The 16741-nt window shown below is 41.0% G+C and overlaps 1 protein-coding gene across 2 annotated transcripts in view; it reads left to right on the plus strand.

The window, feature by feature from the left end:
* Positions 1-16741, plus strand: part of LOC117523141 (cGMP-dependent protein kinase 1) — a 460927-nt gene that overhangs the window by 13625 nt on the left and 430561 nt on the right. The window contains exon 1 of one of the 2 annotated variants that reach the window (XM_034184572.1): positions 3777-4625. The exons of the other annotated variant lie outside the window; for it this stretch is intronic. Within the exon in view, the coding sequence (XP_034040463.1) occupies positions 4213-4625 (413 nt within the window). The 5' untranslated portion in view covers positions 3777-4212. Of the gene's footprint in view, positions 1-3776; positions 4626-16741 lie in introns of those variants that run through there. 2 annotated transcript variants of the gene reach the window in all.

Here is a 16741-nt window from a genome sequence, read left to right on the forward strand (position 1 = left end):
ACTCATAACATTGTAAGGAACACTCGACATGATGGGTTGAAGTTCTGGAACCAAAAACTATAGTTTTCATTTTGATTTCCCTCTTTTCTCCCATTCGTAAACTGTGCAGCAATTTCAAAGATGGTAAAGGAATAATTCAAATGTCAAACACCTGTTTTCAGCTTAGCGAGCTTAATACTGTTTATGCATCCTACTGCAAAATTTTTATTAAACTGTCCCAAAATATCACAGATTTGAGGGAACCCAAATACACATCTCTTCAATGAAGTTTGTTGACTGCAAACCTAAGCCTTAGTCTCAGTCTGTCTTCGGTCATCCTGCTTCATAAAACCAGGCCCAGATGTCTTAATGGCCTCAGATGCCTTATGACATCATTGAGACGTGCTGAAAAAAACAAACAAACCAAAGCAAGAAGCCAATAAGGCAGAAGTAGACACTTTCTTATTTCCCTTATTTCAGGCCATCAGACAGTACAACTCCTCACTCGGGGGGGGGGGAACAGGCGGGTTTGTTTGCGGGTAACAGGAAGACAGGGGAAAAGAAGGAGAGGAACAGTAGCAGCCAGTAAACCAGTAGCGAGCAGTATTATATTTGTATTTACATTTTGCAAGTTGTTTTTTTCTTACCCTGTGTGCTGCTATACTATGCTGCTGGAACCTCAATTTCACTGAGGGAGTCTTCCCAAGGGATTAATAAAATTCTGTCTAATCTAATCTAATTACTTATGCCAACTGACAGAAAGAATTTTGGTAAAATTTGAGGAGAGATGGTTCTTGGCTCAGGAATGCGTTGATCAAATTTTGGTGGCGAAATAGATCTGACCCCAAATTTAATATCTTTCTTTAACACTGTAAAGACCTCCACACCAGATTACTTTGTCTAGACTATCTGTGACCAAGGTTGGGTAGGATTACTTTGAAAGAATACATGTGGATTACATGTATGTACACTCAACAAAAATATAAACGCAACACTTTTGGTTTTGCTCCCATTTTGTATGAGATGAACTCAAAGATCTAAAACTTTTTCCACATACACAATATCACCATTTCCCTCAAATATTGTTCACAAACCAGTCTAAATCTGTGATAGTGAGCACTTCTCCTTTGCTGAGATAATCCATCCCACCTCACAGGTGTGCCATACCAAGATGCTGATTAGACACCATGATTAGTGCACAGGTGTGCCTTAGACTGTCCACAATAAAAGGCCACTCTGAAAGGTGCAGTTTTATCACACAACACAATGCCACAGATGTCGCAAGATTTGAGGGAGCGTGCAATTGGCATGCTGACAGCAGGAATGTCAACCAGAGCTGTTGCTCGTGTATTGAATGTTCATTTCTCTACCATAAGCCGTCTCCAAAGGCGTTTCAGAGAATTTGGCAGTACATCCAACCAGCCTCATAACCGCAGACCACGTGTAACCACACCAGCCCAGGACCTCCACATCCAGCATGTTCACCTCCAAGATCGTCTGAGACCAGCCACTCGGACAGCTGCTGAAACAATCGGTTTGCATAACCAAAGAATTTCTGCACAAACTGTCAGAAACCGTCTCAGGGAAGCTCATCTGCATGCTCGTCGTCCTCATCGGGGTCTCGACCTGACTCCAGTTCGTTGTCGTTACCGACTTGAGTGGGCAAATGCTCACATTCGCTGGCGTTTGGCACGTTGGAGAGGTGTTCTCTTCACGGATGAATCCCGGTTCACACTGTCCAGGGCAGATGGCAGACAGCGTGTGTGGCGTCGTGTGGGTGAGCGGTTTTCTGATGTCAGTGTTGTGGATCGAGTGGCCCATGGTGGCGGTGGGGTTATGGTATGGGCAGGCGTCTGTTATGGACGAAGAACACAGGTGCATTTTATTGATGGCATTTTGAATGCACAGAGATACCGTGACGAGATCCTGAGGCCCATTGTTGTGCCATACATCCAAGAACATCACCTCATGTTGCAGCGGGATAATGCATGGTACCATGTTGCAAGGATCTGTACACAATTCGTGGAAGCTGAAAATGTCCCAGTTCTTGCATGGCCGGCATACTCACCGGACATGTCACCCATTGAGCATGTTTGGGATGCTCTGGACCGGCGTATACGACAGCGTGTACCAGTTCCTGCCAATATCCAGCAACTTCGCACAGCCATTGAAGAGGAGTGGACCAACATTCCACAGGCCACAATTGACAACCTGATCAACTCTATGCGAAGGAGATGTGTTGCACTGCATGAGGCAAATGGTGGTCACACCAGATACTGACTGGTATCCCCCCCCCCAATAAAACAAAACTGCACCTTTCAGAGTGGCCTTTTATTGTGGACAGTCTAAGGCACACCTGTGCACTAATCATGGTGTCTAATCAGCATCTTGGTATGGCACACCTGTGAGGTGGGATGGATTATCTCAGCAAAGGAGAAGTGCTCACTATCACAGATTTAGACTGGTTTGTGAACAATATTTGAGGGAAATGGTGATATTGTGTATGTGGAAAAAGTTTTAGATCTTTGAGTTCATCTCATACAAAATGGGAGCAAAACCAAAAGTGTTGTGTTTATTTTTGTTGAGTGTATGTACATACATTTGGATTACTTGTAATCTGATTACTTTTGGATTACATTTCAAAGTAATCCTACCCAACCTTGTATGACATCATAAAGATCCACAAGAAACAGTCAATGGCTGACAGTGATTGCCCCTGCCTGTTTACCTGCTGCGACTAGGACATGTCAAAAATATACATGTTAGTGATCATCTGGCGCTGCCTCAAACCATTTCCTTTGATCTCTTTTAATAACATTCTTAGATGATGCCACAAAGCTCGTGGGTAATCTGTGCAACTGTAATAATGATGTGTGATTACTGGCAGATGTGTGCGCTCTCCAGGTTCTTCCCTAGTGGATAATGTTATGGTGGTGTGTGAAAACCTTCCATGCACTGGCATTTTCTCATGTCGCTTTGCTTCAAAGTGCTCCAAACCTCCCCGAGGACACTTGAGGCATACAAGTCATTATTTGCACTGACATGGCTAATTGTTAACTTCTTACAAACAGTGTATTTCGTAAACACTCTGCTCTGTCATCCCCTAATGCAATAACACATACAACAGTGTGGGATAATTGAATGTTGCACTTATTTATTTTTTTTAAGGCCTGCTGCTGATTGCCTCAGTTAATCCTTTACGCACCACTAGAGGGCAGCTGTGGTCTTTTATTCGAGCCACAGTCCCTGGTGCTGTTTACAAGCTTGTTGTATGAGGAGGGGGGAGAGAAAAAAATGTGCCACATGCACCAAAAATATCTGTCTTTAAACCCAGCGAAACCAAGTGCAACATTTTTTTTTGCCTTTTATAACGCAGATTTCCATTACAAGCACCTCATGCTGTTTTCATGATCATCATCTCTGACTGTCCTTGAATTTTTCCACCAGACCAAATGCTTGAGATGACTCAGTGGGATAATGTGGACAGTCCTTCTCACACCTGCATGCTTAAGAGTCTGTGACATGATCTCTTTTTTTTAAGCATCCGTGTGGAAATGTGGCAAAACAAGATTGGGGTAGAGAATTCTCCAAATTCTCCAAACTGGCGATGAATGTGCCACTAAAGTGAAGATGCAGCGTCTGCATCCAAAAGCCTGCATCCCCATGAGCTGCACTTTTATCTCCATCACAAGTTGAGCCCCTTTTCGTCATCAAGAGATAAAAAAGCACGGTTCATTGTGCAGGTCCATTAAGATTCCATCACCTTCACTTTCCATTAAGGTTCCCACCGCGTGTGTTCGGAACTGTGCAGCTCCAGGGCAAGTTACCGAGGTATGACGGTACACCCAGCGGAGGCTTTCTCCTTGAGTCCATTATTCATGTGAGACGGGCAGGCGGTTGTGTGTCTGTCTGGAGTGACAGACTGCACTGTAGCACAGATTCCAGTAGGCGCCCTTCTCGTCATGCGCTCTCTCAGGGACGCAGCTTGACGCACTCAGGAGGACGGTCCTCGGCTGTCACGCCGCCGAGGGAGCCAAACTTTGCGCTTTCTCCTCCTCTTTCCTTGCGTTTCTTTTCTCTTTTTTGGCTTAATAAGGCGCATCACCTTCCATCGCATACCTTCGCTTGAGGATTTCCACATTTACGCGAGGAATTCCCTCCTCCTCCTCCTCCTCCTCATCCTCCATCCAACAGAGGAGAGGGAGAGCGCGTCTGCGTCCTGCGGAGCGGTTCATGCCGGATAAAGTTTATGGACGCATCGGTGGAGGACAGAGGGCAAAAAAAGCACGCAGCTGCACACTTTTGGATAAACTTATCGGGAAAGTCTCCTTTGTGGCAGAAATGGGCACCTTGCGCGACCTCCAGTACGCGCTCCAGGAGAAGATCGAAGAGCTGCGCCAGAGAGACGCGCTCATCGACGAGCTGGAACTGGAGCTCGACCAGAAGGACGAGCTCATCCAGAGGCTACAGAACGAGCTGGACAAATACCGATCCGTTATCAAACCGGCGACGCAGCAGGTCCACAAGCACTCCGAGCTGCAGGAGCATCAGCGGACGAAGAGGCAGGCGATTTCGGCTGAACCCACCGCCTTCGACATCCACGATCTCAGCCATGTCACACTGCCCTTCTACCACAAAAGCCCACAGTAGGTGTTGGAAGTCACACAGTGACAGAATTTATTTATTGATTATTTTAAAAATTTATTTATTTTCTGCATCGCTGCAGCTGCGCTGTGCGTAATGCGGCGCAGCAGGTAAAGCACCTGTGGCATGAATGGATGAGGTGATCATCTTGTGGATGCGCGCACACGCGTGCACAGAGGGGTATTTCCCTGAAAATCTGACGGTGTACCTTCAGCTAAAGAAAGAAAGAAAAAACCCCTTGTCAATAAACCTGATAGTTTCATTATATATATATATATATATATATATATATATATATATATATATATATATATATATATATATATATATATATAAAAACATGCACTGAGAGAGATTTTTCCATCCTCTTTATCTTTCCAAATCTGCAGCTCTATAGACGTGCGACAACAGGATAGATGTTCAAATTGTGACATAAAACAAGCTCTGCATTCCTAATGAAATGCATAACTCAAATCTCCTGATCATAAAGTTAATTGTGGTGACGTTTTAAGATTCTTAAAAAAAAGGCAAAGGTGGAGGGGAAAACGTGTCCCTTTTGTCTTAGATCAGATGTGTCACGTGTGAGGGTCATTACTCTGTTGACAAGCAGACAGACAAAGCTCCCAGGGTTCTATCCACACTGAAGGGGGTGTGTGTGTGTGTGTGTCTTTATTTGAGCAGGAAACGAGCATTATTCTTTGTTACACCTGTCAGCTCTGTTTTCTGCAGCACCACAAAGCATCTGTGTGTGTGTGTGTGTGTGTGTCTTTTCATCTTATTGTTTGTCTCCCTGACATATAAATGCAAGAGGACAGCCGGGGTTGCTGGGATGTCACACCAGAATGGCTCTCAGTGACCATTTTCATTGTCATAATCTTCCTCATCCTAAACCTCTTACCAGACATTTCCAATTCCCATTGAGAGATTTTCCCAATCTGGCTTTCAGAGAAAGCGAGCTTCACATCTATTAGGGGTCTTTCAAAAAAAGAAGCAAACAAAATGTCCATATCTCTAAAATGTTAAGATTTCTCGAAAAGGGGAATGCCAGAGGGTTTGGAAATGGCTGCGTTTTGACACTTTTGCAATCAGCCATGAAGGGTTTGATGTCTCTGTCATTGAAGTTTTTCTTTGCAGTCTCCTGTCAATTACACCAAAAAAGGGTTACAGTTTGAGATGTGAGAGGTTTAGAATCAAACGATCCACTGTGGATTGTATGATTTTATCGTAACATGCACAGATGAAATTTAAAATTGACTTCTTCTGATGGAGAAGTTCGATAAAGAACAATCAAAAGCTAAATATAAGTTTAGTTTTATTCATTTTGCTACTTTCTCAACAACTGGCAGGAAGATAATTAGACTCCTAAGCGTGCACATGAAAGGTTTCTTTGCATAAACAGATCAATTCAAATTTGCTATTTTTTCAATCTATATTATAATAGCCAAGTGGCCTCTGTGTGCATGTGTGTGTGTGTGTGTGTGGGTGTGTATGACTTTGATCACGCAAAAACCGGGGACAGCTGACATTTGCTGTTTGGTGTACTTATGTAGTTTGGATAAAGGATGAATGTTATGAAAACAAAGTTGATAGGACAAATATCTTTGGAGAAATTAGTAATTTTATATAACCAGTAAACAATGGACATTGTGCTGCAATGCATCATGGGAGTTCAGGGTTTTGTGGTTTTAAATATTATTGTGGTTCTTCTTAGTTAAACAGTGTTGCTAGTGTTATTGATTTATTGTCTTTTTGTAGTTCAATTGGTTTAGTCACTTTAGTTCATTGTTGTACTACTCTTACCATGAGTTTAGTTAAGTCTCATGTTGGTACCATGAGTGAAATGTGTAGTGGTTTTAATGTGTTCCGCCACCATCTTTGCTTTTCTCAGTTTAAAAGCACCTGCTTACAGGAGCTATGTGTTTGTGTGTGCATGTGTGCAACTTCGATCACAGACAAACTGTGAACAGTTAACTTTTTCCATTTGGCATGCTTATGTTTTTGAGTCAAGGATGAACGCTGCGAAAATGGAATGTTGATAGGGCTAATATGTTTGGAGAAGCTATGGATATTAGTGAACAACACTGAACAATGGATGATGCTTATTCTTTCTGGAGTCACATGCCATTCCAGCAAAGGGCGGTAAGTCATCTTTATATTAAAAGTGTGAGTGTGGTGAGTGGTTTATTTAGTAAGTTCAATGTAAGTACATGTTATAATTGTAAATACATTAAAAATACATGGGTGACACAAGAAAGCGAAAACACATTTCCATTGTGGTCCATTTAAAAATCAAATGACAAAATAGAAGTAAAAATAATGATAATAATAATAGTGTGTATACGATAACAAGAACTGAAACTATTTATAAATACATTAAGATAGTAAATTAACATTTAAAAAATTACATAATTAACGGGAAATAAAAGGGTTGAGTTCCCTAATTTTTGAGATCTAAGGTTCTAAAAACATTCTGGACTCAGAAGCCATTCCAACTCATTATACAAGCTTTGGTTAATTTATTACCACACCTGAAAAATGGCAGCTACCTATTTTATAAATACTACCCAATCTAGAGCCCATGAACCCCACGGGCAACATGCTAGTGTGTGTCTATAATTGTATATAAATTAAAAGTGGTACCAAAAATAAATCAAGTTTTATGGAGTTCTCTTTTTTGGAGGATAATGTACAACCTATTCTTATGAATAGTTTTTATTTTTAAATCTGTTTTATTCTTTTACTTCTGCTTTTAATTATGCATTTGAATTTTTTTCTATTAATTTTTAATTATTTATTTAAATTTTATGTTGTATTGTTTCGTGTAAGGCGCCTTGAGACGGCTTTTGCTGTGATTTGGTGCATTATAAGCTAATTAAACTGATTTAATTAAATTATTTTTTTTGTTGCAAAAACAAACAAATCAGGTTTTTTTCTTTTAGAAACAGTTCCATATAAAATACTCAACGTTGTGAGTAGTAAATACAAGATGTGTGTATCTCTTCCTTATACAACGATGCAGTACAAAAGCAACTGCATGCAGCGTCTGTGAAAACTGTGCACTTCAAGAATGGGCCAGTTCAGTCATCTCTGCGTCCACCATTCCCATGTGGGAATCCACTAGGAGACCATCTTCGTCAGACAACAACCTGAGCTACAATACGATTCAGGGTCAAAACATTTTATTATGGAATAATTTGATTCAGTGCATTCTGATACAGTCCTTTGTTTAATGTAGACGTTCATTTTCCATGATCAATTAGGATAAACCAAAAGTGGCATTGCTTACCTTTAAAATAAATATTTCATCAAAAGCCAGGGCCGTACTTCAGGTTTTTGCTTCTGTGATGCAGCACATTGACACTGCCTCTGTTTGCCTTTTGTTCACCACTGGGGGCAGCACAACATACATTTTAAACAAGTGCATTTATCCCTGATACTGTACATTTATCCCTGTTTAATCATCCATTGTTTATACCTGCTTACACCAATTTAAGGGTCATAGGGGGCTGGAGCCTATCCCAGCAGACATGGGACACGAGGGGAGGTACACTGTGGACAGGACACATGTCTACTGTAGGGCCACGTAGAGCGACAAACACATTCACACCTATGGCCAATTTAGCCTCACCAATCTTGCATGTCTTTGGAAGAAGTGGGAGCATCCAGAGCTCCCATGTGAGCATGGAGAGAACAGGCACTGCAAAAAAGGGGTGTCTAAAAACAAGATCAAAACAGTAATACTGAAGGAAAAGGTACTCAAAACAAGTGAAATTATCTGTCCATGCAGCAAGATAATTTCACTTGACAAGATTTCCTGACTTAAGATTGTTAAATCTAGAAATAAGCTTGTTGAACACTTAAAATAAGAAATGAACTCTTAAACCAAGATAAGTTATCTAACACTTCAAAGTCTAAGCTTTTGATTTCTTTTATTTTGTTACGAACCAAATAATTTGCAGTGTGCAAGCGCTGCATGGAAAGAACCAGGTGGGAAGCGATCTCATGACCTTGTAGCTGTGATACAACAGTGCTAACCACTAATCCACCGTACCACCATACCAAACATGTTGATTTTGTTTTTACATCTCAGACAAAGTTAACATTCTGGTGAACAGTCTTGAGATAGCACTGAAGTTTTTGAAGTTTTATGAGAGCCTGTAGATGTGTAAGTAGCAGCTCAACAGATTAACTCAACTGATTTATTGGACCCATCTATCAACCGGTTGATCAACTCTAGCTGAATAATACATCACAATTTAATGACCCTAAGGTCACCCTAATGACTTGGGTGCCACAAAACCAACACATTTTATTCCATTAAGGTTATCAATTTTTTTTGAGGTCACCTGAATCACTAAGTCATACAACTTTGGACAGCTGAATGGATTAATTGGGCTTTGTGAAACTAGGCCGGTGGCATTTATCGCAATTTGATGTAGCATGAATTGGGGACATGTTTATGTTGGTGGTTTTTGGGGTGTTGCACCCCCCCCAAATATCAATGATTCCAACACTGAACAGTATGTAGCAACATACACACATCCTCATCTTCAGTCGCTTATCCAAGATCGGATCGCGGGGCTCGAGTCTATCCCAGCTATAGGGCGGGTCAGAGAGACGGGATGCCAGTCTGTCACAGGGCCACATATAGACAAACAAACACATTCACACCTACGGGCAACCTAAAGGTTCCAATCCACCTAACCTGCAGGTCTTTGGATGTGGGAGGAAGTCGGAGCACCCTGAGAGAACCCACACAAACACGGCAAGAACATGCAAACACCACACAGAAAGGCCACAGGTGGAATCGATCCCATGACCTTCTCACTGTAAGGCAACAGTGCTCACCACTAATCCACTGTGCTGCCTTAGATGGCAACATAGCACATACAAATTACTTTTTGATGGAAATAGAGTTTATCTGCTTTTGCAAATGAGCTGTGTCGATAAAAGCAGACACCGTGAGCTCGCACGGCATTTTCAAACAACAGTTCTGTTGTTTCTGGATCAATATTTGTGTTGAATGAACTCTGTTTCTTTTCCTCATGACGCTTTTGTCACCTTATTTTTTATTTTCATGATATTTCTAAGTTTTCTTGTTGCTCACTGATGAATTTGGAGTGTTTTTCTTTTCAAAAGGCACACATGGGTCTTCTAACCGCTCAATTACACTTTCAATTTGTTTGGCTTAGTGAGGCGATAACTCCTGTTGGATTAGACTAAATGTTGAGTTTTTGCAAGCCGTAGAATGTTTTTTTTTTTTTTTTGCACATCTGTCCCTCGTCTTTTAGCCTCTCCCACTTTTCTGCCATCATCTCTGTGTTTTTCCTCCTAAAAGAGCATATTTTCTCCTTTTAAGGAAGGCTGAGCTCGCGCCGACCCAAACTTCACCAGTGGATAGATGAAAGCAAACATATTAAACCAACAAAAGAGGGGATGATTAAAAAAATAAAAGGAGTAAAGCTCTGTTTCTATGAGATGGTGCACAACATCACCGTCTCAACCAAAGGCCTTAAATTGTGTAAATGTGGCATATCTGGGGTTACGGAGGCTGATTTCCACAGCTGTGAAGGCTGATCAAACACACTTTGGGTACTTTAGCTCATATCTCATGGTTCTGCTGAAAACACGGCGGCAAAATTAAATGTATTCCAAAAAATTGCGCTCTCAGATTGGCTCAGATCTTCAGAGACGTGCACGCGTCTTGTACTATTTGGAACCTCAAAATAGTCCAATGAGCGTGACACTCATGAAAACATATAATTCTACTTGCCTGTTCCACATGAAGCCCTCCATGTGGTTCATTTCATGCAGATTAGTTGCCATTAGCGATGGGACTTCCCGTCTAAATGCTGAGGCGCTTCCTATCTCCCGGCGGTAAAAATTCAAACTCATCTCGCTGGAAGGCCAAGCTGCGGCGACACACTACCTTGTATGAAATTTCAAGTCATTCAGACTTAATCATTTTTGTATTAAGCAGACGCACACACTCACACACACTGACAGATGCTCTGAGACGTTTTTAGTCTTTTTACCCTTGCTCTGCCCCCAAATCAGCATTTCATTAAACCTTTATTAATGTCTTCTCCTTAAATCCCAGTGAGAGTTGACAAGATGAACTCCAAATGATCGTCTCCTCCATATGCAGCTGCTGATGAAACAGGGACAAGCATAGGGCAAATTTTAGGAGCGGAAAATTAAAAGTAGGTGCGACACCTCAATTTGTTTAGCCATGGCTACTTCTGACTTTTCAGCAGTCATAAATTATAAAAACAAACTTATATATTGACCATGTTGGCTACATGTTATACCCATTACTCTGATAATTCATATACACTGTAAAACATATGTTAGACTTACTCACACATTGAGTTAGCAAAAGTTAGCATGCAAGCTAGCATCCATAAAATGTCTTGTAAATGACTCCAGAGGTGTGATCAGTTTGCAAAAACAACGTTTTTAGTTTTAGAAGTGTTTATTTCTCACTAGCTTTCACATAATATACTAGAAACAAAGCTGTTAGCAAGTAGCTACACCAGGAAGAGATGTCACCATGTTAACCTGGCAATGTCTTGTAAATAAGTTCAGAGGTGTTATTAGGTTCAAAAACAGCATTTTCAGTTTTAGAAGTGCATGTTTATTTCTCGCTAGCTTTTACAGAATATACGAGAAACATGTATAAAAACACACAAAATGAAGCAGTTTTGAAGAGACCAGTGACTGATGTCATGGTGCAGCTCTACTCTGATTGGCTGTCACCCCTGCCACTCAAAAACAAAACCGAACAGATTGAAACAGATTGTGACTTTTTAACCTCTTAAAATAGGTCAGAATTTTCTGGACAAACGGACGGATGAAAAGCCTTTGCAATACCCAATGGCCATATTTAATGGCCTTGATAAAAAAAAAACCCAAAAAGTAATTATTTTATTTAAAACTGTATGGCCTTTCAAATAAAGATTTAAGTCCAAAAATAATTTTCTTTGGCACCACTATAATTTTATTTATTAGCCTTTAAATAGGAGATTCCTAATATGACTGCCAATATGATCAAAATTCACATTGTCTAGAAAACAAAATCAATAGTTCCCCTAAAGGGGAAAATTTTAAACGAACAGGCGGCCTTGAATTACGTACAGTAGTGACCCATACAGTCTATGATAACAACATAATAGATCACGAGGGAGCTTCCCCCTGACTTTCATGAGGGATGCCGGGAAGCACCTGTTGACAGCCAATCAGAATAGAGATACACTGTCTGGTGGCTGCTCTCTCGAATAAAATAATTCAACATGGCAGAAAATGGTCCGACACAGCTCAGTACTGTATAAATCGATCAAGTTTCTCATATATTTTGCAATTGTTAGTGAGGTATAGACATTTTACAGATGTTAGTGTGCATGCCCCGTGTATGCGCATCACGCGAGGTCAAAGGTAACTTAAGGTAATTTCAAAACTTCATGCATGCACACGCGCATGTCCTCTTGCAAACAGCGTTAAAAGGAAAATAAAATCTTTATTATGAAATTCCTAATGAGCTGTAATTTTGCAATGCATGCAAAACACAATGCTTGGATTCTAGTAGAAACTAAATTTTGTCAGTTCTGTGAAATTTGAATGGCCCCTGACTGTTGCAGTAATGTCAAAGCACAGCTGTCCTGAGCCTTTCCAAGTTCTGCGAACACTTCCAAAAATCTTATTAGTGCATTTTGACATTTTAGTTTCAAAACAAAAGTAATTATGTAGCTGATTGTATAAAATATGTACTTGAAGTGCTCCTATCTTAATATTATATGCAGAAGAAGAAATCATTTGTGTGCGTTTGATCAAATCAGTGAGGGCTCTTGAAGAAAAATAAGATATTATTGTGAAACGCTGCTTCAAATACAAAGAATCTAAAAACTATTATGTGTGTAATGCTCAGCGCAGAGCCTTCTAAATGTCACTGCCAATAATATCAACTTGCTGCGGATATATGCATTTGTGGGAGAATAATATTATGTTACACGTTTTCTTTGTATGGTGTGTTATTTGTGGAGAGCTTTGCTGCAGGGAGGTATGGAGCCCGAGAAGCCCGTGTGCAGTCAGATCACTGTTTCATAAGTGCACTCCAGGTTATTTGCCTTTTTTTGTTTTAAGCTCAGCACCAACCACCTTGGAATCAGTTTCTGAAAAGGGCACGGTGCAGAAAAAGACAAGTGGCAGTTCACTGCAAAGCTGGCGAGGCTTGCAGAGGGATTTTTCTGAATTAGAGTATAAATGTTTCTCCTCTTAAGGAGGAGGAGACCTCTTGTTGGATTAATCATGATACATATTATTAACCTCATACATCCAGTTAACGCTTTGTCAAAAGCAGCCAAGCAGCACTCAGCCGAGCTGCTCCAACTCCGGTGATGACACGCATCAGTGAATGAGTGACTCACTGTTCAGGTTCGCCTCGGACTGCTTTGTCGGGATCTGAGAAGATCGGGCTTGTGAAGAATTGAAACTGATAGAAGCGCCCGTCTGTCACTGTGACACATTTAATGGATAGCTTTAATAGAATGTCAGCAGCAATGTGATGCACTGATTTATGTGTTTTGCACTTTGCGGTGTTGTCTAACCAGTCAAGTTTTAGTTACATAAACTGCGTGACCTGCTATTCCTCAAGTCACCCTCCAAACAGATTTTTGGTTGTTTTGCATTGATTTAGTGTCAGATTATTCCAAATATACAAACCTTTTCCCCTCCTTCTACATAAGACTTCCAAACAATAAAATACCCCGTGGGGCTTGGGCAGGATGAATGAAGCCCAACACACTCCTCCGAATAAGCTAAGCTAACAGGCTAACCTTGGGTTGGATGGTTCATTAAAGCATATTTTAGTTGATTGGGAATGTTTTTCATGATGGGTGGATTAAGGTGTATGTAATAAAAAAATTATGACTGGTTTATTTCCTCAGTAATCGTGCATTAACAGTGGAGCTAACGTACCAAGTTGCTGATATCTCCTAACAGTGCTAACAATGCTAACAGAACAAATTAAATAACACAAACATTTCACAGCACAACTGGATAAAATATAACTCTAGGAATTTAAGTCTAAAATTTGTTTTCTAGCTTCATTGGCTGTTGACATACAATGAAGGATGATTTAATTAGGATCACAAGTCTAAACATATTGAAGCTTTTCAGGTTTCAAATCCCGCAAAACCTCGGAGAGGTCGCCACTCTGCGAGATCTCAGTAACATTGAGAACTGCATTGAGACGCTCTGATCACGCTGCACTTTAACCGCTACACATGGACAACAGCATTAACATCGCAACATAAAACTATTTTTATATTGTGCCTAAAACTCTCATGAATATATTCTCTGGGTTTATAGACGTTGTTATTGCGTTTGTTTAATGTAAACATGTGAGAATCACAGGCTGTCTCTCCGTTATTTTCAGTGGGAGCTGCTGTGAGCTACGCTCACTTCCTGATCATGTCGTTCTGGGGGAAAGTGAAGTTTGCTCTTTAACGTCTTATTGTTCTTTACAACACTGTTTGTCCTCTTTGTTCCAGTCTAATATATATATATATATATATATATATATATATATATATATATATATGTGTATATATATATGTATATATATGTATATATATATATATATGTCTGAAATTCAGTTTGCGCTTATTCAATTCCATGCAGATTAAATGTAGCAGACGGATTATTTGTTCTAATTGTTTTAACAAGTTTTCAGGGTATCATGCATGCAGTCTCTTATTAACATGATGAAAAGCATAAAAAATTACATTTTTGTAGTATAATATTCATTAACAATTGTCATCATGTGGATTCTTTATGTTGTTTTGACTGCAGCGACTCTCTGGCATGGATTATGGGATACATGAAAACCCCAAATGCATTTTTGGGCATTTTGGAGGGGGGGGAGTGGCAAATGGAATAAAATAGAAACTCAGGGTCTCTTGTGAATTTAAGTAAAAATATGCTCTAGTTTCAGTGGTTACTGACATACAATGAGGGGTCATTTCATTGGGTCAAATCTAAAAATAAAGTAAAGATGTATTTTTTTGGCCATGTTCAGAGAAAATGTTAAATTGGATAAAATAAAAACTAAAGAATTTAATGAATTTTAGTCCAAAATTTGCTCTCTGGTGTCACTTGTGACTGACATACAATGAGGGGTGATTTGACTGTCAAAACAGCTACTTTTTGACTTTTTTCAGGAAAAATGTGAAATTGGTTGAAATAAAATCTAATGAATTTTCAGAAAGCCCAAAATTTGATCTGTAGTTTCGATGGTATCAGACATACTGCCTTTAATTGGGATCAACAGTCAAAATGACTACTTTTTGCCATTTTCAGGAAAATTGTCAAATTGAATAAAATATAAACTCTGTGTCTCTTGTGAATTTAAATCAAAAAATGACATCTTCAGTCATCTTCAGTCTTGTTTCCTTGGTTACTGACATACAGTGAGGGGTGATTTAATCACTCATCTTCAACTGCTTATCCGGGGTCGGGTTGTGGGGGCGACAGCTCCAGCAGGGGTCCCCAGACTTCCTTTTCCAAGGCCACATTAACCACCTCTGACTGGGGGATCCAGAGGTGTTCCCAGGCCAGTGTGGAGATATAATCTCTCCACCTAGTTCTGGGTCTTCCCCAGGGTCTCCCCCCAGCTGGATGTGCCTGGAACACCTCCCTAAGGAGGTGCCCAGGGGGCATCCTTACCAGATACCCGAACCACCTCAGCTGGCTCCTTTCAATGCAAAGAACCAGTGGTTCTACTCCGAGCTCCTCTCGGATGACCAAGCTTCACCACCAGCCACCCTCCTAAGCAACCCCATTTCAGCCGCTTGTATCCATGATCTAGTTCTTTCGGTCATGACCCAACCCTCATGACCATAGGTGAGAATGGGAATGAAGACTGACCAGTAGATTGAGCGCTTCGCCTTTTGGCTCAGCTCCCTTGTCATCACAACAGTACGGTAGAGCGAATGCAATACCGTCCCTGTTGTGCTGATTCTCTGGCCAATTTCACACTCCATTATCCCCTCACTTGTGAACAGAGTTATTTGAACTCCTTCACCTGGGGCAAGACCGCATTCCCTACCCAGAGTAGTAAATCCATTGGTTTCATGGTGAGAACTATGGCCTCAGATTTAGAGGTGCTGATCCTCATCCCAGCCGATTCACACTCATCTGCGAATTGATCCAGTGAGTGTTGGAGCTCACAGGCCGATGAAGCCAACAAGACCACATTATCTGCAAAAGTAGCAATGAGACCCTGAGCCCACCAAACTGGAAACCCTCCTCCTCCTGACAATGCCTCAATATCCTGTCCATGAATATCACAAACAGGATTAGTGACAAGGCGCAGCCTTGGCGGAGACCAACCCTCACCAGAAACGAGTCCGACTTACTGCCAAGCAACATAGTTCTCGCTTTGTGAGTACAGAGATTAGATGGCCCTGAGAAGGGACCCCGTCACTCCACACTCCCGCAGCACCTTCCACGGTGTCTCCTGGGGTACCCGATCACACACCTTCTCCAAGTCCATAAAACACATGTAGACTGGATGGGCATACTCCCAGGCACCCTCCAGGATCCTTGTGAGAGTGAAGAGTTGATTGGTTTTTCCACGACCAGGACCAAACCCGCATTGTTCGTCTTCAATCAGAGGTTCAACTATCGGCTGAACCCTCCTTTCCAGCACCCTGGAGTAGACTTTACCAGGGAGGCTGAGTAGTGTGATGCCTTGTAGTAGGCACACACTCTCTGGTCCCCTTTTTAAAATATGGGGACCACCACCCCAGTTTGCCACTCCTTAGGCACTGCCCCAGACCTCAATGCAATGTTAAGATAAATCTCATCCAAGACAGTCCCTCCACACTCAGAGCCTTCAGTATTTCTGGATGGATCTCATCAACCCCCGAGGCCTTGCCACTGCAGAGTTGTTTGACTACCTCAGTGACTTCCACCAGATAAACTGATGATAATGGGTGATTTAATTGGGATTAAATTTAAACAGGCTATTTGTCTTAATTTTCTGAAAGCCAAATATAGTCTTTTGGTTTCTGAGTAATTTAACTCCAAAATCTATCTAGCCTCAGTGATTACTGAGGTA

The sequence above is a fragment of the Thalassophryne amazonica genome, chromosome 13 (genome assembly GCF_902500255.1).
Source record: "Thalassophryne amazonica chromosome 13, fThaAma1.1, whole genome shotgun sequence".
In the NCBI taxonomy this organism is placed as follows: domain Eukaryota; kingdom Metazoa; phylum Chordata; class Actinopteri; order Batrachoidiformes; family Batrachoididae; genus Thalassophryne; species Thalassophryne amazonica.